The 18,129-nt window shown below is 47.1% G+C and overlaps 1 protein-coding gene across 1 annotated transcript; it reads right to left on the bottom strand.

The window, feature by feature from the left end:
• Positions 1–899: 899 nt before the first annotated feature.
• On the bottom strand, positions 900–10,058 carry Chrnb2 (cholinergic receptor nicotinic beta 2 subunit). The gene is made up of 6 exons (XM_070013774.1): positions 9,986–10,058; positions 8,371–8,516; positions 8,166–8,210; positions 7,706–7,815; positions 5,583–6,561; positions 900–1,735 (listed from the first exon to the last, which is right to left on the bottom strand). Exons 1-6 carry the CDS (start codon positions 10,047–10,049, stop codon positions 1,565–1,567), a joined length of 1,515 nt encoding a protein of 504 aa, XP_069869875.1. The 5' UTR covers positions 10,050–10,058; the 3' UTR covers positions 900–1,564.
• Positions 10,059–18,129: the final 8,071 nt, after the last annotated feature.

Below are 18,129 nucleotides of genomic sequence, written 5' to 3'. Positions count from 1 at the left end.
CCGCCACTACCTACCCACCGGCAAGGCCTCCCACTCCACTGTGCCTGGAGAAGCAGCAGTCCCACCTGGGTTCCAGAGCACAGAATGGCCTAGCAGTCCAGATCCCTTGGGTATATTTAGTAACCTAACCCCTCCATGACCTGCTATCTGCTGTCCCAGCACTGATCTTAGGCTAGGATCACAAATCAGAGCCAGTCATGTGGCGAGGGAAGAAACAAGAGATCGCTTAGTAAGACCATTTTCTGGACTAGTAGCCAGGCGGCCTCTGGCTGGCCCCTGGGAGCAGTGTCAGGATGCAGCCTCCAGGAACCCACAAGACAATGAGTTGAATCTATGCCACCTGGGGAGCCACCTGCAGCCCAGACCTAGACTTCTGAAGTTCTGCTTAACCTGCTTAGGCCTGGCTATGAGGAAGACACAGAGGAGCTAGTAGTAGAAGGATAAAACCAGCAGTACGTGGGTGGGAGCAGGCACAGTGCTGATATGGCCCAACTCGGCCAGTTGTTCCCTGCTCCTCTGGCCTCCACAGCCAGGTCTCCTGCCCAGCCCAACTCTGCTGCAGCGTCAGAAAGGCTGGCTCAGCTGAAAGCTAGTGTCTTTAGTTTACCTCCTGCAAGGAATCCATCAATTCAACATGGGCCTCAGAGTGAGGAGGAAGGGTCAGATCCACCGGCTTGTCTCATCTTCTGAGTCTGTTTCTTCATCTGTAACATGGCTCCTATTGCAATCCATGGCCACAAAAGCTCCTTCCAGCTCCAAATACCGTGAAGTTTCACTTCTCACCCAGTTCAAGTATACAGACCCCTGACTATGAGCAGGGCCCTAAAAGATCCAGAACTCAGAGGCTCCCTTAATACCCATCCCAGAGCCCAAGCAATAAAGGAAGAAGATGAAGTTCAGGGGGTGCAAATAATTAATCTTCATGAGACAAAAAGGAACCTAGGGCTGGGCTCTGGAGCTCTCAGAAGCAAGGGCTGTGGAACTAAGCTAGAAGCTCTCTCCCTAGGAGTCTGACTGTAGGATCCTCTGACACTGTGGGTTCTCCCATCCCAGCTGTAGTGTCAGGTCACATTAGGCCTTTCCCTTCCGCTCCTCTTTCTGACCCACCACGGTGTCAGCCAGGCCAGAATGGAGTCTAAGTTCCTGACTAACAAATTAGGTGCCTCTAACAGTCTGCTGGAAGGGGGACCAGGATGCACTGTCCATCCAACTCTTCTCCTGTGACTTGAAGGCCATATATGATTCTGACCCCTTCTTTGCCCCTTCCCTAGCACTGTTCTCAGGGTGGTGCTCTGACATCACTGTCCTCCACCTCTCAGCTTTCCTCTCCACCATGGCCTGCCTGGGTTATACAAGAGGAAGCATGCAGCCCAATGCAACATAGCTGCTCTATCCTCCAGGCTGGGTTGGCTGTATAGATGATGGTGTGGGTGGGGCTCTGAGGAGGCAGGGATGCATCTGTGGGGGCAGCGCTCTCTTTCAGGAGCTCACTGGTCCCATCTTCCACCCTATACTATTGAATAACAAGGGTCAAGGGGAAAAGGGCCATGGAGCTAAGAAGGTCTCACTTGGAGCTGGGAGCCGAGTGGTCCGAGTGGAGGAAGGTGGTGGTGGTGTAGTTCTGAAAGAGAGGCTGCAGGAACATGCCGATGGTGCCAAAGACACAGACAAAGACAAAGATCCAGAGGAAGAGGCGGTCAATCACCATGGCAACGTACTTCCAGTCTTCCCTCACCTGGATGGAGGAGACCCAGGTGTCAGTCACACAACATGGGATGGGATGGGAGTGGAATGGGTATAAGCAGATCCCATATGTCCCACTCCTCTTTTCACTGATTCCTATGTACCTTTCATAGCTCTGACCTCATCCACATAAAAGCCCCCATATTCCACCTGCCTTTAAAGCCCATCTAAACTTCTAGGTTTGGAATCAAGACCTACTGTGACAAATAGACTATCTCTTACCCTCTCCCACTACATAATCCAGATTTACCAAACCCCAGTATGCTCTCTCAGGTCTCTGTGCCTTTTGATTGACTTTGTGTCTGAAAATCCTGACTTCTTCTCTACCTGGTAAACTCTTAAATATCCTCCAAAACCCAAATCAAATATCACACTCTCTGTGAAGGCTTCAAACAAGTCCCCCAAGGAGAATGAAACATGGTCCTCTCTGGGTTCCCTTCCATATCTCCATCACCATAATTACGCTGTACTATACTGTGTCAATGCGTATGTCTACCAAACTTCACTCTTCTAAACCACAGGGCCCCTGCCTGTTTCATCTTTGCAACCCAGGAAATGGGTGCTGATGTTTACAGGAGAGCCTCATCTAACAGCACACAGGGGCCTAAGAGAGTGAGAGCTGGGGCTCAGCTGTGAACAAGTCAGTTGCAAAGATAATACTTCAGGCATTTGAAAGTCACAGAGCCATGGGCTCACATGAAGGGACAGCTTCTTCTCACAGCTGCTCGGCTGCAGCCTGAGTCTGGGCCTTAGGCCAGGTGAAGAGGCAATCACACACCATCACTAGCCAGCAGCTGAATAATCACCCATTCAGGTCACAATTATGTCTCCTGCATACCTGGCATCACGTTAGGCATTAGAGATACAAGTGAGCAAGACAAATGTACCCTGCGGTGTATTGTCTGAAGGAGACAGAAACAGAAGAATTTTTAAATGGTATGCCATGTGTGTAACAAAGATGACAGAGAGAGGTAGAGGGGGAGAGAGAGAGAGAGAGAGAGAGAGAGAGAGAGAGAGAGAGAGAGAGAGAGAGAGAGAGAGAGAGAGAGAGAGAGAGAGAGAGAATGGAGAGGGATATAATTCAGAAGATAACCTGAGAAAGCCTTTTTTGAGGAGATGGCATTTAAGCTATATCAGAGAACCTGATGTCTCAGAAATACGTTGAAGAAAAAACATCCATCTGGCCTGGAACCTTTGAAAGTGTTTAAGCCATGAGAGATCAGAGTGAAGAATAATTTCAGGTTGAAGGAAACTAAAGAAATATGACAACTAAATGCAATTTGAGGTCTTGTAGGAGGTGGTGATCCTACTGAAGATATTACTAGAACAATCAGGAAATTTGGAACATGGATTTTATAAAAGTAATTAATTTCTGACTTTGATCATTAACTTGGGATTTCTATTGTTGTTTTGTTTGGTTGTTTTTAGTGCAGGGAATCAAATGCAGGACCTTCTATATGCTGAACACCTGGCTTGACCACTCTGCTACATCCCCAGCCACTATTATACAAGAAATAAGCCCTGTTCTTAGGAGAAACACAGATATTTGGGGGTAAAGAATTACAGTGCCTGCAGCTTACTCTAAAGTCACAGAGCAAAAAAAATATTGTAATAGTGGTAATATTTTTAAGTGAAAATAGAGACGGGTGGGCTGGGAAGGTGGCTCAATGGTAGAGTGTTAGCTTTGCATGCATGAGGCCCTGGGTTCAATTCCTCAGCACGACATAAGCAGAAAAAGCTGGAAGTGGTGCTGTGGCTCAAGTGGTAGAGCACTAGCCCTGAGCTGAAAAGCTCAAGGGCAGCACCCAGACCCAGAGTTCAGGCCCCATGACCGACCAAAAAAAAAAAATAGAGACCGGAATTTTAGGCAGAAAGATCTCTATGTGTAAAGGTTCTGGGATGTGAAAAAGCCTTGCCTTGCTTAAAGATGGTTAAGGAAATTAGCCAATGTCCTGAGCAAGGGAGAAATGGCAAAAGCTAAGGGAAACACAGTTGATTTGTATGCAAGAACCCAGGAGCTACATCAGCCAGGCTATTAGGAAATTCTTTCTGGGTCCAGGCAAGAGCTACTGGCAGCTTACAGCCTGGGTATTAGTATGGAGGTGGTGAGGAAAGCTGAAAATTATTTTGGAGGAGGTGCTCAACAGGACAGGACTTCTGATGACTTGACAGATGGGGAACAGAGAAAGAGAGAGGTCAAGGATTATTCTAGGTTTTTGGTCTGAAACACTGGGTGGATGGTGATGCCATTGAACAAAGGATGGGGAAAGCTGAGAGAGAGTTGGTGAGAATGTAGATCAAGCAGTAGCTCGGGACAGGTTGAGATCTATGTGCCTGTGAGGCATCCAAATAGGTCAGTGTGTCCTCAGCACCTGGATTGCCAAATACACAAGACATACGTGGACTTCAGCGGGAGGGACAGAGGCCCACACTGCAGCTGCAGCAGCTGAGCCCTGTACTTCAGCATCTCCCCTGTGGCCTTAGCTGGCTCTGGGGCTCCCACCCCATCTCCTCCATTCTCAGCCTCCCCACTATTTTGACATTCAAACTGTAAGAGGCTCTCTGGCCCAAGCTTTTTCTCCAACCTAATTTCCTGCCATTCAGGCTAACAGACCTCTGAAACCACCCTCCCCCAACACAAACCTGAGTGCCTGCCCCACCTCATCCCCTAACAGGAATGGCAGAGTCCCTGAGGAAACCTAGCCAGTCACCATGGCAACAGCTGAGCCTTGGCCTAGAACCAGACAGGTACCCCAGACTTACCTCAGAGCTGGCCAGATACTAACCAAAGTGGAGGGATGCTAACCCCTCATACCTCCCCCTAACTCCTGACTCAGTCCCTAGGAATCTCCTCTGGGAACACTGCAGGAAAAAAAAAAAAGCCAAAGCTGTGCGTGCTGAAAGAGGGTGGGGTGAACCCTCCCTTCCACTGGCCTCATCTCCATAAATATTTTACCAGATGGTTCCCCAGGACCCAGAAGAGAGAAAAGGGATATTGATTTGAGACTCTGCTGGGAGATTCATGGAACCTTTTAACCCTCCCCTCCTCCTCATCCCAACTGTCCTCAATTTTGTCCCCTGCGTGCCCCACAAAGGACTTTCAGTTTGTGCTAAGAGCTGCAGATTAACAACTTGAATGTGGTAATGCAAGCTGTGGGGAGGGACTCTGGGTGACAGCCACAGGCCAGCTGCAAACCCAGAAGGGCCTCTTCCCTTTCCAGGACATCCTCAGGACACTAATGATGCCTCAGCTGAGAGTCATTTAGTCTTGGGCACTGGTCCTCAGGAAGCTGCAAGGTCATCTTGTACTGACTCTTCTCCAATACACCAATCAAGAACACAGGCCAAGCTGAGCACTAGTGGCTCATGCCTGTGTCCTAGCTACACAGGAGGCTGAGATCTGAGGATCACAGTTGAAGCCAGCCTGGGCAGAACAGTCTGAGACTTTTATCTGCAGTAAATCAGAAAAAGTAGGAAGTAGAGCCGTGGCTCACCCAGCCTTGGGTGAGAAAGCTAGGCAAGAGTGTGAGGCCCTAGATTCAAGTCTAAGTAGACACACATACACACACACACACACACACACACACACACACACACACACACACACACACACACACACACACACACACACCTCAAAACCAAACTCCCTCTTACACACAGACACACAGACACACACATACACGTGCAAGTGTGCGCGTGTGCACCAGAGCCACACATTTCCTCCATCCTGTGCCCTTAACTTCACACATGGAAGCAATGCCTTGCTTTTCAGATAAAAAGTCCCTGCTCTCTGAACCCTCATAAATATCTCGTGCCTGGTGGAGCTGGGCTGTACTCACACTCTGGTCGTCATCCTCACTCCGCATGTGATCTGCGATGAAGCGCACTCCATCCACTGCCTCCCGGAGGCCGCAGCCACATGGCCCAGCAGAGTGCCCAGGACCAGCCCCGGGTTCCGGCTCCGGCTTGGCTCCAAAGGCCCCAGCCAAACCTTGGACAGATGCACGATTGACAAAGCAGGTGCAGGAGTCTGCGCCCGGGGCATCACGGAAAAAGAGGGCACCGGCCCCCTCGCGCTCGCGCTGGCGTCGCCGCAGGCGCAGGCGCTGGCGGGCGCAGTGATGGCGCGGCTGCTGCATGAAGAGCAGTGTGGGCAGCTTCTCCAAGAAGACCACCTTGACCCAGGGTGCCATGGTGTGTGTGGTGGGTGAGCGATGGTGCACATTGAGCACGCACACGCTGGTGACAATGGAGAAGGTGACAAGCACCATGGTGAACATGAGATACTTGCCCACCAGCGGCACATCCAGGGAAGTGGGAGGCACAATCTTGGAAATGAGCAGGAGGAAGACGGTGAGTGCCAGCAGCACGGAGATGCACAGGGTCATCTTCTCGCCACAGTCTGATGGCAGATAGAAGACAAGGATGGCCAGGGAAGTGATGAGCACGCAGGGGATGATGAGGTTGATGGTGTAGAAGAGTGGCTTGCGGCGAATGATGAAGTCATATGTGATGTCCACATAAGTGGAGTCATCGGGGTTCTCGTTGCGCCGGCCCGGCAGCGCCACGATGTCCCATTCCCCACTGGGTGTAAAGTCATCCAGGCTGGCCACATCACTCTTGAGCACCAGGTCGATCTCAGTGCGGTCATAGGTCCACGAGCGGAACTTCATGGTGCAGTTCTGCTGGTCAAAGGGAAAGTGCTTGACTTCAATCTTGCATGCACTCTTGTAGATGGCTGGTGGCAGCCAGAAAATGCTGCCGTCATAAGAGACCACAGCGTTGGAATAGAAGGACACCTCGTACATGCCATCAGCACTGCCAAGAAATGGATACAGTCAGCATTCCTCAGCTGAGCATTCCTCTAGCCCTACCTATCAGCCTAGGCCTGCATGGGAGAGGAAAGCCAGAGGCAGATACGAGGAGGAGAACCCAGATCTGAAACATGCCATCCTGAAGTACCAAGAAGTAGAGCTGGAAGAGGATATGGGTGGGCTGGTAGTAAGAACTGGTGTCCTGGATAGGAGACCTATGATGCCCCCCTTCAGAGATAGGAAAAGGTAGACGGGGGGCTGGGAAGGTGGCTCAGTGGTAGAGTGCTTGCCTTGCATGCATGAACCCTGAGTTCGATTCCTCAGCACCACATAAGCAGGGAAAAAAAGCCGGAAGTGGTACTATGGCTCAAGTGGTAGCGCCATAGCCTTGAGCTGAAGAGCTGAGGGACAGTGCCCAGGCCCAGAGTTCAGGCCCCACGACCGGACCCAAAAAAAAAAAAAAAAAAAGAAAGAAAGAAAAGGTAGATGGAGAAGGGGTTCCATCTGCTGCTTGTCCCACGTTATGTAGGCTGACTGATCCTCATGACAGTGGAGAAGTTGCAGAAGCCAGAGTGATAAGCCCTAAAGTCATGGAGAGGGGAAAAGGCAGGTAGTATATAGGGTATGGTCCTATCAGTTGAGGAAGGTACTTTAGAGGTAGAAGGGACTGTTTCAGGAGAAAAGATTTGAATCTAGAGGAGAAACTAAGACTTATGTTTCCACGATCTTCCCAAGCTTCCAGAAATCCCCAGCCTTGAATCCATTTGAACACTAGGGGCTGTCAATCTTTAACATCCCCACTTCAACTGCTAATAGTGGAAAATCCTAAGTGAGCTGGTCAAGGTCCTCGTCCATTGACTATGCACATATATATGTGCATATAATATATATGTATATATATATTATATCTCACTGGTCTGGGTTTGGGTGTCTAGATCAGAGACAGGGACCCTTTTTTCTGCAAAGGGTCCTTTGGATGTTTATAACATTCTTGGGGCAGCTCACCAAAAGCACATGTGTCTATCCTGTTATATACCAAATGATTTCCAGAGCTAACCCCCACCCTTAGTCTGGACAGTGCCTATCTGCAAACCTTCCCCATGACTTCCTCTCCTGAGTCTCCCCCAACCTTCCCAAGAGTCACCTACTTGTTGTATAGGACCACGTCTGGGAGCCAGATGTGTTTGGAAGGAAGCCGAACTTTCTTCATATTGTCAAACTCCTCGGGCTTCCAGGTGAGGCGATAATCCTCCCATTCCTGGGAAAGGGAAAGGGGGAGGCAGCACCAACCTCTGTCCCCAGGAGGGGTCCAAGGTCAAGAAAAGGCACAAAAAGATTATAGACTGGCTTAAGGAAGCTTCTAAAAACCAGTCTCTTTTCCTCTGCCCAAAAAGTGTGACTTGTTTGACCCTTAGAACCAACCAAGATTCAAATCCAATTATTTAGGACTCCAAAGTCTAAATTTTTCTGCTCCTTTTGGGGAAAATGAAACAGAGAGAAGGACATACCCACAAGGAAGAGGAGAAGGAAGAGAGGGAAGAGAAGAAAGAAAGAAGAAGATGGGACAAAAGAAGAGAAAAGAAGAGGTGGGATGAGAAGAGAACTAACCTGGGTCAGCCAGACATTGGTAGTCATGATCTGCTCCCGCTCATGCTGTGAGGAAATAAAGAAGCTGCTGAAAAGTCCTGCCCACAGCAGCCTCCAAATGTGCTGCCACCCCTCAGGGCCCCTCCTACTCCAGGAACACTGAAGAGTAAAGACAAACCATTCTGGCTGGGCTGGTTTCAGTAGTTGGGTGGAGTGTGCAACTTACCACACTGATGAGCTGGGCCAGGGATACCATGAGCTGCACCGTCACCAGCTCAGAGCCATTGGTAGCTGGACGAATAAGTTTGTTGTAGCGAGAGGGATCCAGGAGGTGTTCCACCAGCCGCTCCTCTGTATCAGTGCCCCACACCCCTGGACAAAGCAGGGGAAAGAAGTGAATACACAAGAGGGTTCACTAGTCAGGCACTGGTGGCTCACGCCTATAATCCTAGCTACTCAGGAGTCAGAGATCTGAGAATCACAGTTCAAACCAGACCCCTGGAAAGAAAGTCCTTCTGAGACTCTTTTCTCCAATGAGCCACCAGAAAACCAGAAGTAGCACTGTGGTTCAAAGTGGTAGAACATTAGCCTTGAGTAAAAGTGCTCAGGCACAGCACCCAAGACCTGAGTTAAAGTCCTACAGCTGACCAAAAACAAAAAACAAAAAGACAACAGATCCTGCCTATCCGTGGGACAATTAGGCCTAATGGGGGAGGGTGACAATAGCTTCCTACTGTAGCTTCCTACTGTCCCCTTCCTAAGGATACTTCAAAATGCTTGGGTTATCCCATGGAGGCCCAAGATTAAGCCCCTCATAGAGAAGCCCCTCTCTGAGACCACTGACCAAGGAGTCTAGACAGCCCCTTAGAGATGCCCCAGATTTAGAAGCCACTTTTCAAGGATTAATGCAGACCTGCTTCCCCACAGGTCCTCTGAAGATGATTTCAAAAGGCTTGAGGTTTTTGTCTCTGTGGCTCCCCCAGCAAATACAACTCACAGGAGGTTCAGAGGGTAATAAAAAGGGGAACAAGTATATGCCCTATCACATACCCTTTCTCCTAATCTGTGTTGGTTTATGTGTGCAAAATAACACTATGTATCTCCACTGATGACTAGATGTGACCACCCCCTTTCTTTCACAGACACTGAGTTGGGTAAGAGGGCTGCCTGTGGGTCCCTGAACTCCATAGATGCTGGAGCCTACCCTCCATGAAGTGGCATGTGGGTGTGGAAAGCTCACTCCCTTTATCCCCTGCTGTAACTCTGCTCAAACACCCACCCCCAGTCCTCAGAGAGAGCCTTTCGAATCCTCAGCCTGGCGGTTTTGTTGCTTCCAAATTTCCTGTCCCATCCTACAAGTCAGCTCTGTCTCCTTCCTGCCAGCCCCTGTGGGGTGACCCACATGAGGAGCTAATGCCGGGAGTGGGAAATGAGGTCGAGTTATGGGAGAGTTGTTGAAGCAAAGAGAACTCGAGATAGTTTTATAAAAAGTCAAATGACATCTCAGCCTCCGTAGCCCCCTGCCATCCCAGAAACCTGAGAGACCCGCCACGGGCTCCGTCCCCTCGGCACCCACACCCTCCCCGTGGCCACTGGTCCAGGTTTCCATCTGTTCCTCATATCATTTACTCTTTCTGGTAGGTGCACCTGGCTGATAAGTCTCCCAAATACTCCTTGCAGTCCCCGAGGTCTCTCCCCTAGTACCCCCTAGCCCCCTGGCCCCTCTAGGCAGGCTCTGGACACTCTAGGGAATCCCTTCCATCCGCGCGAGGGTGAGGGCGAGACAAAGCTCGGCGTCTTGGGCCATGGATTGGGGTAGAAGGTGGCCGGCCTGTTCTTACCTGAACAGAGACAGAGGAAGCCAACGCAGAGGAGCAGCGCCATGGGGCTGGAGCGCCGGGCCATGCCGTGGGCATAGCTTGCTGCCTGCCGCCTGGTCTGCTCCAGCTGAGGCGCGCAGCCGGCGGTGGGCCGCGAGCGGAGCGCTGTCCGTGGTGCTGAAGCCGCGCCCGCGCCGCCCGCCGCGGGGCCCAGGCGGGGCGCGCGGCCACGGGTCTGCGGTGCCGGCTGCGAGGACGGCGGTCCGGGGGTGGCGGGGAGCCCGCTGCAGGGAGGAACAAGCTTCTCGCCTATCCAGGTCGGAGCAGGCGGAGGCTTTTCCGGCGGCTCTTCCAGGAATACAATTGGGACGGTGAGGGGGAGGAGTCTCTGCTCCGGAGGCGGAAGCGCTGGGTTGGGGGGGATGTGGGGGGGAGGAAGGGGTCCTTAGATGGGATGTTCTGTGCCTGGTCCTAGTGCCTACCTAGGTGGTGTGAGCGCGAGGGTGAAGAAGGGCTTTCCACCGGACGATGGAGGAGTTCTGAAGCCCCGAAGTTGGAAGGATCTGGAAAGGTTTGACAAAGGCCTGCAGGAAGCAGCAGCAGGAGCAAGACAAGTAGGTCAGAGCCCTCTTAGTATGTGGGTGTGTAGGGGGGGGGTGCTGGTTGTGGAGACCTAAAGTAAGGGGGTGGGTGGGGTTTCTAGGATTCCTAACCTTTTTTCTTCTTCTCCTACCTAAACCAATGATTTTGCTCTCTAGGAAGGTTGAAGACACAGCAGAGAAAATGTATTTTAGGCCCCTTCGGAAAGAAATGGGGTAATGAGTTCGATATTTTGGTAAAGTAAACAGGAGTCCAGGAATAACTCCCTCACCTGTCCCATTCTCTACCTTCATGAAAGCTGTCCCGAGGCCAGAATCCTGCCCTCCCACCAGAAGCTGCACTGTAGAGGTCTAGACTTCCTTTGACAAAAAGGTAACCTTGAAGGTTTTGAAGAGTAGAAAGATTAGCAGCCCATATCAATGATCTTTTCTCATCTCCATTCCTTTCCACTCCAGTCATCCTTTGTGTGTCTACGGGAGATCAGGGGACTATTTCACTGAGAAAGAACGAAGCTAACACAAAGGAGAGCAAAGATGAGAGAGGTGTCAAAACTCAATGACATCTTTGATCTTGAAAGCCCTGAACTTTTAGCTGCTGAGCCACAAAAGGCCCCCCCTTTTTTTTCTTAAGTGGATCTGTTGTCACTTTCAATCAAAAGATTCCTGACTAAAGCAGATTTATCATGCAGCAAAGCTCCATCTTGATTCATCAGTCCCTTCTCCAATCTCATCTGGGATGCTCTACCCTCAGCTCCCCATTCCAACTACTGGCAATTCCTTTAAGATCTTTAAATATTTAATCTCAGCTGGGAGTGTGGCTTAGTGGTTACAGAGTACATGCTTAGCATGCATGAAGCCCTAGGTTCGATTCCTCAGTACCACATAAACAGAAAAGGCAGGAAATGGTGCTGTGGCTCAAGTGATAGAGTGCTAGCCTTGAGCAAAAGAAGCTCAGGAACAGTGCCCAGGCCAAGTTCAAGCCCCAGGACTGGAAAAAAAATAATAAATATTTAATCTTTACTAACCCCCAGACTTCCAAGACTTTTAAAATAAAGTTCTTTTTGGCTTTTTTGTTGCCTATTTTCTTTAACTACCTTCTACTTAAATTTGCGTATTTGGCTTTTTTTTAAGCCTCCTCAAGGAAGCCATGCCTATTATGTTTCCAGAGCATGCCCAATGAATCCTTCTAAAGCAAGGCAGCCTCTCCCATTAGATTATGAGCCAGCACTATGGCTGACATATCCCATAGGCTTATCAGGTAAGGAAAAAGTGCAACAAAATTGACTTCTTTTAGTGTGTAGAGAGAAACTCACGCCCAAAACTTCAGCTAAGGCCAGGCGCTGGTGGCTCACGCCTATAATCCTAGCTACTCAGGAGACTGAGATCTGAAGAGCACAGTCCAAAGCTAGATCTGGCAGGAAAATCCATGAGACTCGTACCTTCAATTAACCACCAGAAAACCAGAAGTGGTACTGTGACTCAAGTGGTAGAGTACTAGCCTTGAGTTGAAGAGTGCAAGGACAGTGCCCAGGCCCAAAATTCATGTTCCACAACTGACCAAGAAAAAAAAAAAAAAAACGGGCTGGGAAGGTGGCTCAGTGGTAGAGCGCTTGCCCTGCATGCATGAGGCCCTGGGTTCGATTCCTCAGCACCACATAAGCAAAAAGAAAAAATCTGGAAGTGGCGCTGTGGCTCAAGTGGTAGAGCGCTAGCCTTGAGCTGAAGAGCGGAGGAACAGCACCCAGGCCCAGAGTTCAGGTCCCACAACTGCCCCCCCCCAAAAAAAAACACTTCATCTAAAAGCAACATACTAAACATATGGCCTGGAATTCAGGAGAAACAGCAGAGTAACTGCTGAAAAGGACTGGAGAAGGAGTAACGTGACTACAGACCCCATAAAGCTCACAGAACTTGGCATAAGTTTGTACCTCTAAGCTCCAGGGTACACATATGCATAATAATCTCTTAAGAAATAAATCTTAGGATGAAGGAAAGGATGAAGCATAAAAATCTATAGAAAGGGGGTGGCATTGTCCAAAAGAGAAATGTACACATTACCTCAATTATGAAATGCTAACTGCTCTGTATAACACCGTAATAACAAAACTGTATCATAAAAATCTACGGAAAGGAATAAGGACTATGTGCAATCATTCTATGTGGTGTAAAGGTCAAGAAGATCCACCTTCAACAATTTAGATTAACATTTGTTATTTCTTATGTGTCAGGAATTGTATGAGTGTTAGGAAGCACTGAACAAAAAGATTTCATCTCAGTGATTAAAGAGATCACAGATTGCCAGGAAATTATTATACAATGTGGTGGCTGCTGTAGGAGATATGAATGAGGTACTTCGGAAGCGTGAGGAAACAAGAGGTTAATGATGCCTGAGAGATCTGGAGAGGACAAAGATGAAAGTTGAGATTTGAATGATGAAAAACTCAATAAAGCGAGGGTAGTTTAAAGCTATTTCAAATCCCAAGGAGGGACAAGAGCTTTGGTGGATGAGGGGTGATTGAAGAAGGCTATTTACATTTCCTGTTAATCAAAAACTTTTTTCTGCAGTTGTTAATTCTTTGTAGCATGGCAGGTTGAGATGGAGGCAGTGATTCACTTGCTTACAACCTTTATCTACTTCCTGGTGCTCCTTTCAGGCCACTGCAGGCAGACTGCTCACCCTAATCACTACCCTTTCTTCTCAGATTTTCCAGCTTTTACTTCAACTTAACTTTCAGTCTGCCAAGAAGTGAATCCTCTAAATACAATGACCTAGTAGCTAGGGAGAGCTGGGACTCTCTCCCTCCTTCTCTCTCCCAAACTACATTCCCTCTATATCCACAAGGAAGAAAAGCCACAAGGGAGCGAGGACAGGTACAAAACCACATCAGGTGGTAGACAGATACAGAAATATCAATTCTGAAGGAAAATATTGATTAGACAAAATCGTGGGGTCAAGACTCGAACTCAGTACCTGACACTTTCACTCACTGGCTGGCACTCTACCAATTGAGCCATGCCTCAACAAAGTTTTGATGGCACATTTCCATTACCTGTTATGGTAATGTCTCTTAGCAGACATTAAAATTCATTCTCCTTTAAGATGTTTTAAGTGTCAAAATTTTGTTACCAAATTAATATTTATGTTCATGAAGGCCAACAGGAAAACACCAGTTAACAAAACTAAAGTAAATATAAAAATGGAGGGCTAGGAAAGTGGCTCAGTGGTAGAGCGCTTGCCTTGCATGCATGAGGCCCTGGGTTCGAGTCCTCAGAACCACATAAGCAGGAAAAAAAAAAGCCAGAAGTGGCACTGTAGCTCAAGTGGTAGAGCACTAGCCTTAAGGTGAAGTGCTGAGGGACGGTGCCCAGGCCCAGAGTTCAGGCCCACGACCGGACCCAAAAAAAGAAAGGATTCATAATCCTACGTCCTAGGGGGAAAATCAGTTAACAAATTTACTTATCTATGTCTATATTTAGACAGAAAATTACATACAAAGAAGGATCCCTCTAGATAAATTTTCACAATACAAATGTATATAATGCCTTCCAGGGTTTTTTTAACCCATCATTATCAATATCCAGACGACCCACCCCCCCCAAACACTTCCCAGTCATCTATCACCTTCTTTCCAAAAGAAACACCCTATGGAGAGCGAAGCATGCCAAGTGACTACTTAACATTTTGGAACCAGATAGTGGTAATGCTTTACTTATACACTATTATGAATGCACTTTCAAAAGGTAAAGTTTACATATGTATTTTAAATTTGCCATATTTTTAAATGACTAAAATTTTTAAAAGGTATCCACCATTCTGACTTCAAATAGTATTGGTCAACATTGCATGTTGAGCTTTATGTAAAGTGAATGTTTATGTATTTATTTTGAGACAAATTCTGTGTTGTCCAGGCTGACTGCAACTCATCTTTCTTCTGCTTCTACATCCTAATGCTTGTATTATAGAAGACACAAACCCAGTTTGTGTCTAGATTTTTTTTGGGGGGGGGGGGTCTGGTTGTGGGGCCTGAACTCTGGGCTTGGGCGCTGTCCCTCAGCTCTTCAGCTCAAGGCTAGCGCTCTACCACTTGAGCTACAGCGCCACTTCCGGCTTTTTTCTTTTTGCTTATGTGGTGCTGAGGAATGGAACCCAGGGCCTCATGCATGCAAGGCAAGCGCTCTACCACTGAGCCACCTTCCCAGCCCTGTGTCTAGATTTTAACATGTTCTTCAGACCCATGTTGTACATAGGTATGGTTTATCATCTTCACTGCTGCAGTCTATTGTATGAGCACACTATCATTTCACCATTGACGGATACCTCAGTTGTTTCCTATTTTGCTGTATTATTAAAAAATAATACTGCTATGAGCATTCTTGTCAGGTTTTGCTGTACAAATATATACACATCTGTTGGGTGCACTTTTGTTATTTTTAAAAGAATGTATGGTAATATAATTTTGTAATCTTCCCTTTCCATTTACTATTTCTCAATCATCTCTCCATACCAGTATTCTTGGATATATATCCAGACAGATATATCCAGATAGACTGATTGATACGGGGTTAACTTTGTGGTCCAGGCTTTCCTCAAACTAATGATCCTCCTGCCTATGCCTCTAAATGCTGGAATTACAGCTGTGCGCTACCATGCTGTTTTTAGCAGCCAGAGTATTCCATGATAGATAAATGTTCACAAATACCTTTAAATTTTTTCAAGTGAAATTGCTGGCTTAAAGCTGTAAAGTTTTTGATTACTTAAGTTGACTGATGACTTAAGATTTCCCTGGGGCCTCAGGACATAGCACCAACAGCAATTCTGGCCTACACTGAAGCCCCTCTTTGTTCCTTGCTCCTCTGCTCTTTAGTCATTCCTTTGTCCCGGGCATAGTTCTTTTGGAATGTCCTTCCATTTTCATCTATGGAACTTCTATTTTCACACGCTTTATTGGGAGTTAATCAATTAATACCATCCTTCAAGGTTTTTATCCTTCTTGATTTATTGTTGTGTTTGATACATCCTATACAGCCCGTTATATCTGGCTGCAGCTCATCGAATACCATATGTTCCTGATGGCAAGAGCAAGTACAAAAATAATGAAATGAGCAGGGGCTGGGTTTTGAGGAGTCTCAGACATACCAGGTGTTTTCTATGGGGACTGAATCTTCTTTGCCTCTCTATCACCACTACTCAGTTCCTGGTGTAGAGCAAATGTTTGGGACAGAACTGTTGACCATGACAGAATGCTATGCCGCTGGGGGCAAGTAGAAGTAGGCTCCTCACCCTGCTCCAAACAAGCACATTTGCTCACACTGGCAACATATGACCTTTTGAAGAAAAAGAAAATCCCTACAATCTATTTTCCACAGATCAGCCAGATTGATCTTTTCAAATTTTAAATCAGATCTTGCTACTCCCTGCTTAAAATCCTCCAGTGGCTTCCTACTGCACTTTCAATAAAACCAAACCATTTACTGTGGTCTGCATAATCCAGCTTTCTTCACTGGCCTTGTTCCCTTTTTTCCCTTACTTTCACCAGACTCAAGCTATGCAAATACCCTATTTTAAAAATGAGTTCTGATTATGTGCAGTCTTATACACTGTACATGTTCTTGCACAATCTTCTGAGATAGACACTACATGATCTCTACGTTAAGGAAACAAAGACAGGCAAGGTAAGTAATTTGCCCAAGGTCACACTATTAGTACGCAGCAAAGGCAGTATTCAAAGCTCATGTTTTTGGTGTATCATTAGCTTCCAACTTCAGGACCACACCAGCCTTGTTCTCACTCAGATTCTCAGGTGGTTGTTCTCACTGCCTGGGATGGTCTTCCTGTTTCCTCCCATTCCTGTCACTTTTCTTTATCAGATTCTCAGTTCAAACACTGCCTCCTTAGGGAGGCCTTCCCTTACTACTGACCTGAAATAACCCGTCACTCTCTCCCACATTATCTCATCCTTAATTCCTTGCATCTACTTCCAGTCTAATATTCATCTTGATTTCAGGTTTTTCTTTTGGGGTAGATTTTTTTTGAGACAAGGTCTTGCTACATAACCCAGGGTATCCTCAAATTCTCAGTCCTCCTGCCTCCACCTCCCACGTGCTGGGGTTATAGGTGTGTTTAATCACATCTAGATTGTTCTTATCACATATCTGCTTACTATCTGGCTCATTTTTGCTAGAATGAAATTATCACAAGAGCAGGGGTCTTGTCTAATAAATGTGTATTGAATGAAAAGCCTCCTTGGCTTTTTAGTAGCAACAGTAATCATAGCAAGAGTTATTCAATATACATATGCCAATCCCTGTTAATAATTTTACAAAGTTCATTTCATCTACATTGGTATCATGACCACGATGCAAAGCAGAGAGAATCATACTCATTTTACAGACAAGGAAGCTGAAGTTTGCTGGAATTAAACTTGTCCAAGGTCACATTGCAAAGCAGAAGAGTTGAAATCCACGCTCAGTTCATGCTTTTCCCATTCAGCAGTGTTGCCCCCTTATGGACTAATTCTGAGGGACGCGGTAACATCTCCGCCCTCTCACAACTCAGAACCTCTCCAGATGTCAAGGATGGTCTACATGACTCCCTTCAGACAGCATGTCCATAACTCAACTTCAACTTTTCCACAAAACTCAGCTCTTCTTGAACAGGTCTTATTGTCTGCTAGTGCTACGAGTTGCCTGTTTTTTCACAGCTACTCTGAACTCTGTGATCTTTTGATCTTCCTTATCTTAAAATAAGCCCAAACTCAAAGTTTTTCAGTATCTGCCAAGATCTAGGACTTTCCTGCCTTATTCTACCACTTTCCCTTATTCTAGAATTTCAATCTTTCAATTCCTTCAGCTTGCCACAGTCCAAACTCTAGACCTTTGCATATGACATCCCTTCTGCCTGGAACAGTGCTAGCCCTTTCTCTTCTTGCTGCTAATTCGACTCACCCTTCAGAATTTAGCACATCATTTGTTCAGGAACATCGTTCCACGTCCCAGTCTTGTTACTCTTTGAAGCCCTTCTACAACTGCAATTAAGTGACTGGGCACATTGCAACCAATGAAAGATGTCATTTCTACAAGACATGCAAAAGGTAGGACTGGGTCCCTCTCATTATGTGCTGCATTCCAAACAGTAGATGCTTAGTTAATACTTATTCAGTTTTATCAGGCCTGTTTCCTTCAAAAGAAGGTAAACAAGACCAGGGATTTTTTGTTATAGCCACTACTATTTCTCTGTGCAAAATATCCTTTAAATGAATATGCCCATTACTTCCTTTGCATTTCAGCTGGATACCACACTGATGTCTTACTGCATAACTTCACAGGCTTCTGGTGCCAGAGGATCTGCTGCTCACAGAGCTTCAAAACAAAATGGACCAGCAAGAAAAGACAAATCTAATTCCAGTGACCATGCATTTTGGGTTTCTCGCCAGGGAGAATTGCACAGCATTGTGGAATTGCCTCATCATGTTGTTTTCTTCTAATTAATCCCTTTATGGTGTTATAGCTCAGTGGAACAATGCTTGCCTGCCATGGGTGAGGCTTTGGATTTGATCCCTAGTACTA

Source organism: Dipodomys merriami, unplaced genomic scaffold (genome assembly GCF_024711535.1).
Source record: "Dipodomys merriami isolate MVZ:Mamm:240054 unplaced genomic scaffold, mDipMer1.0.p SCAF_92, whole genome shotgun sequence".
Classification (NCBI taxonomy): Eukaryota; Metazoa; Chordata; class Mammalia; order Rodentia; family Heteromyidae; genus Dipodomys; species Dipodomys merriami.
This window is presented reverse-complemented; position numbering and strand designations above follow the sequence as displayed.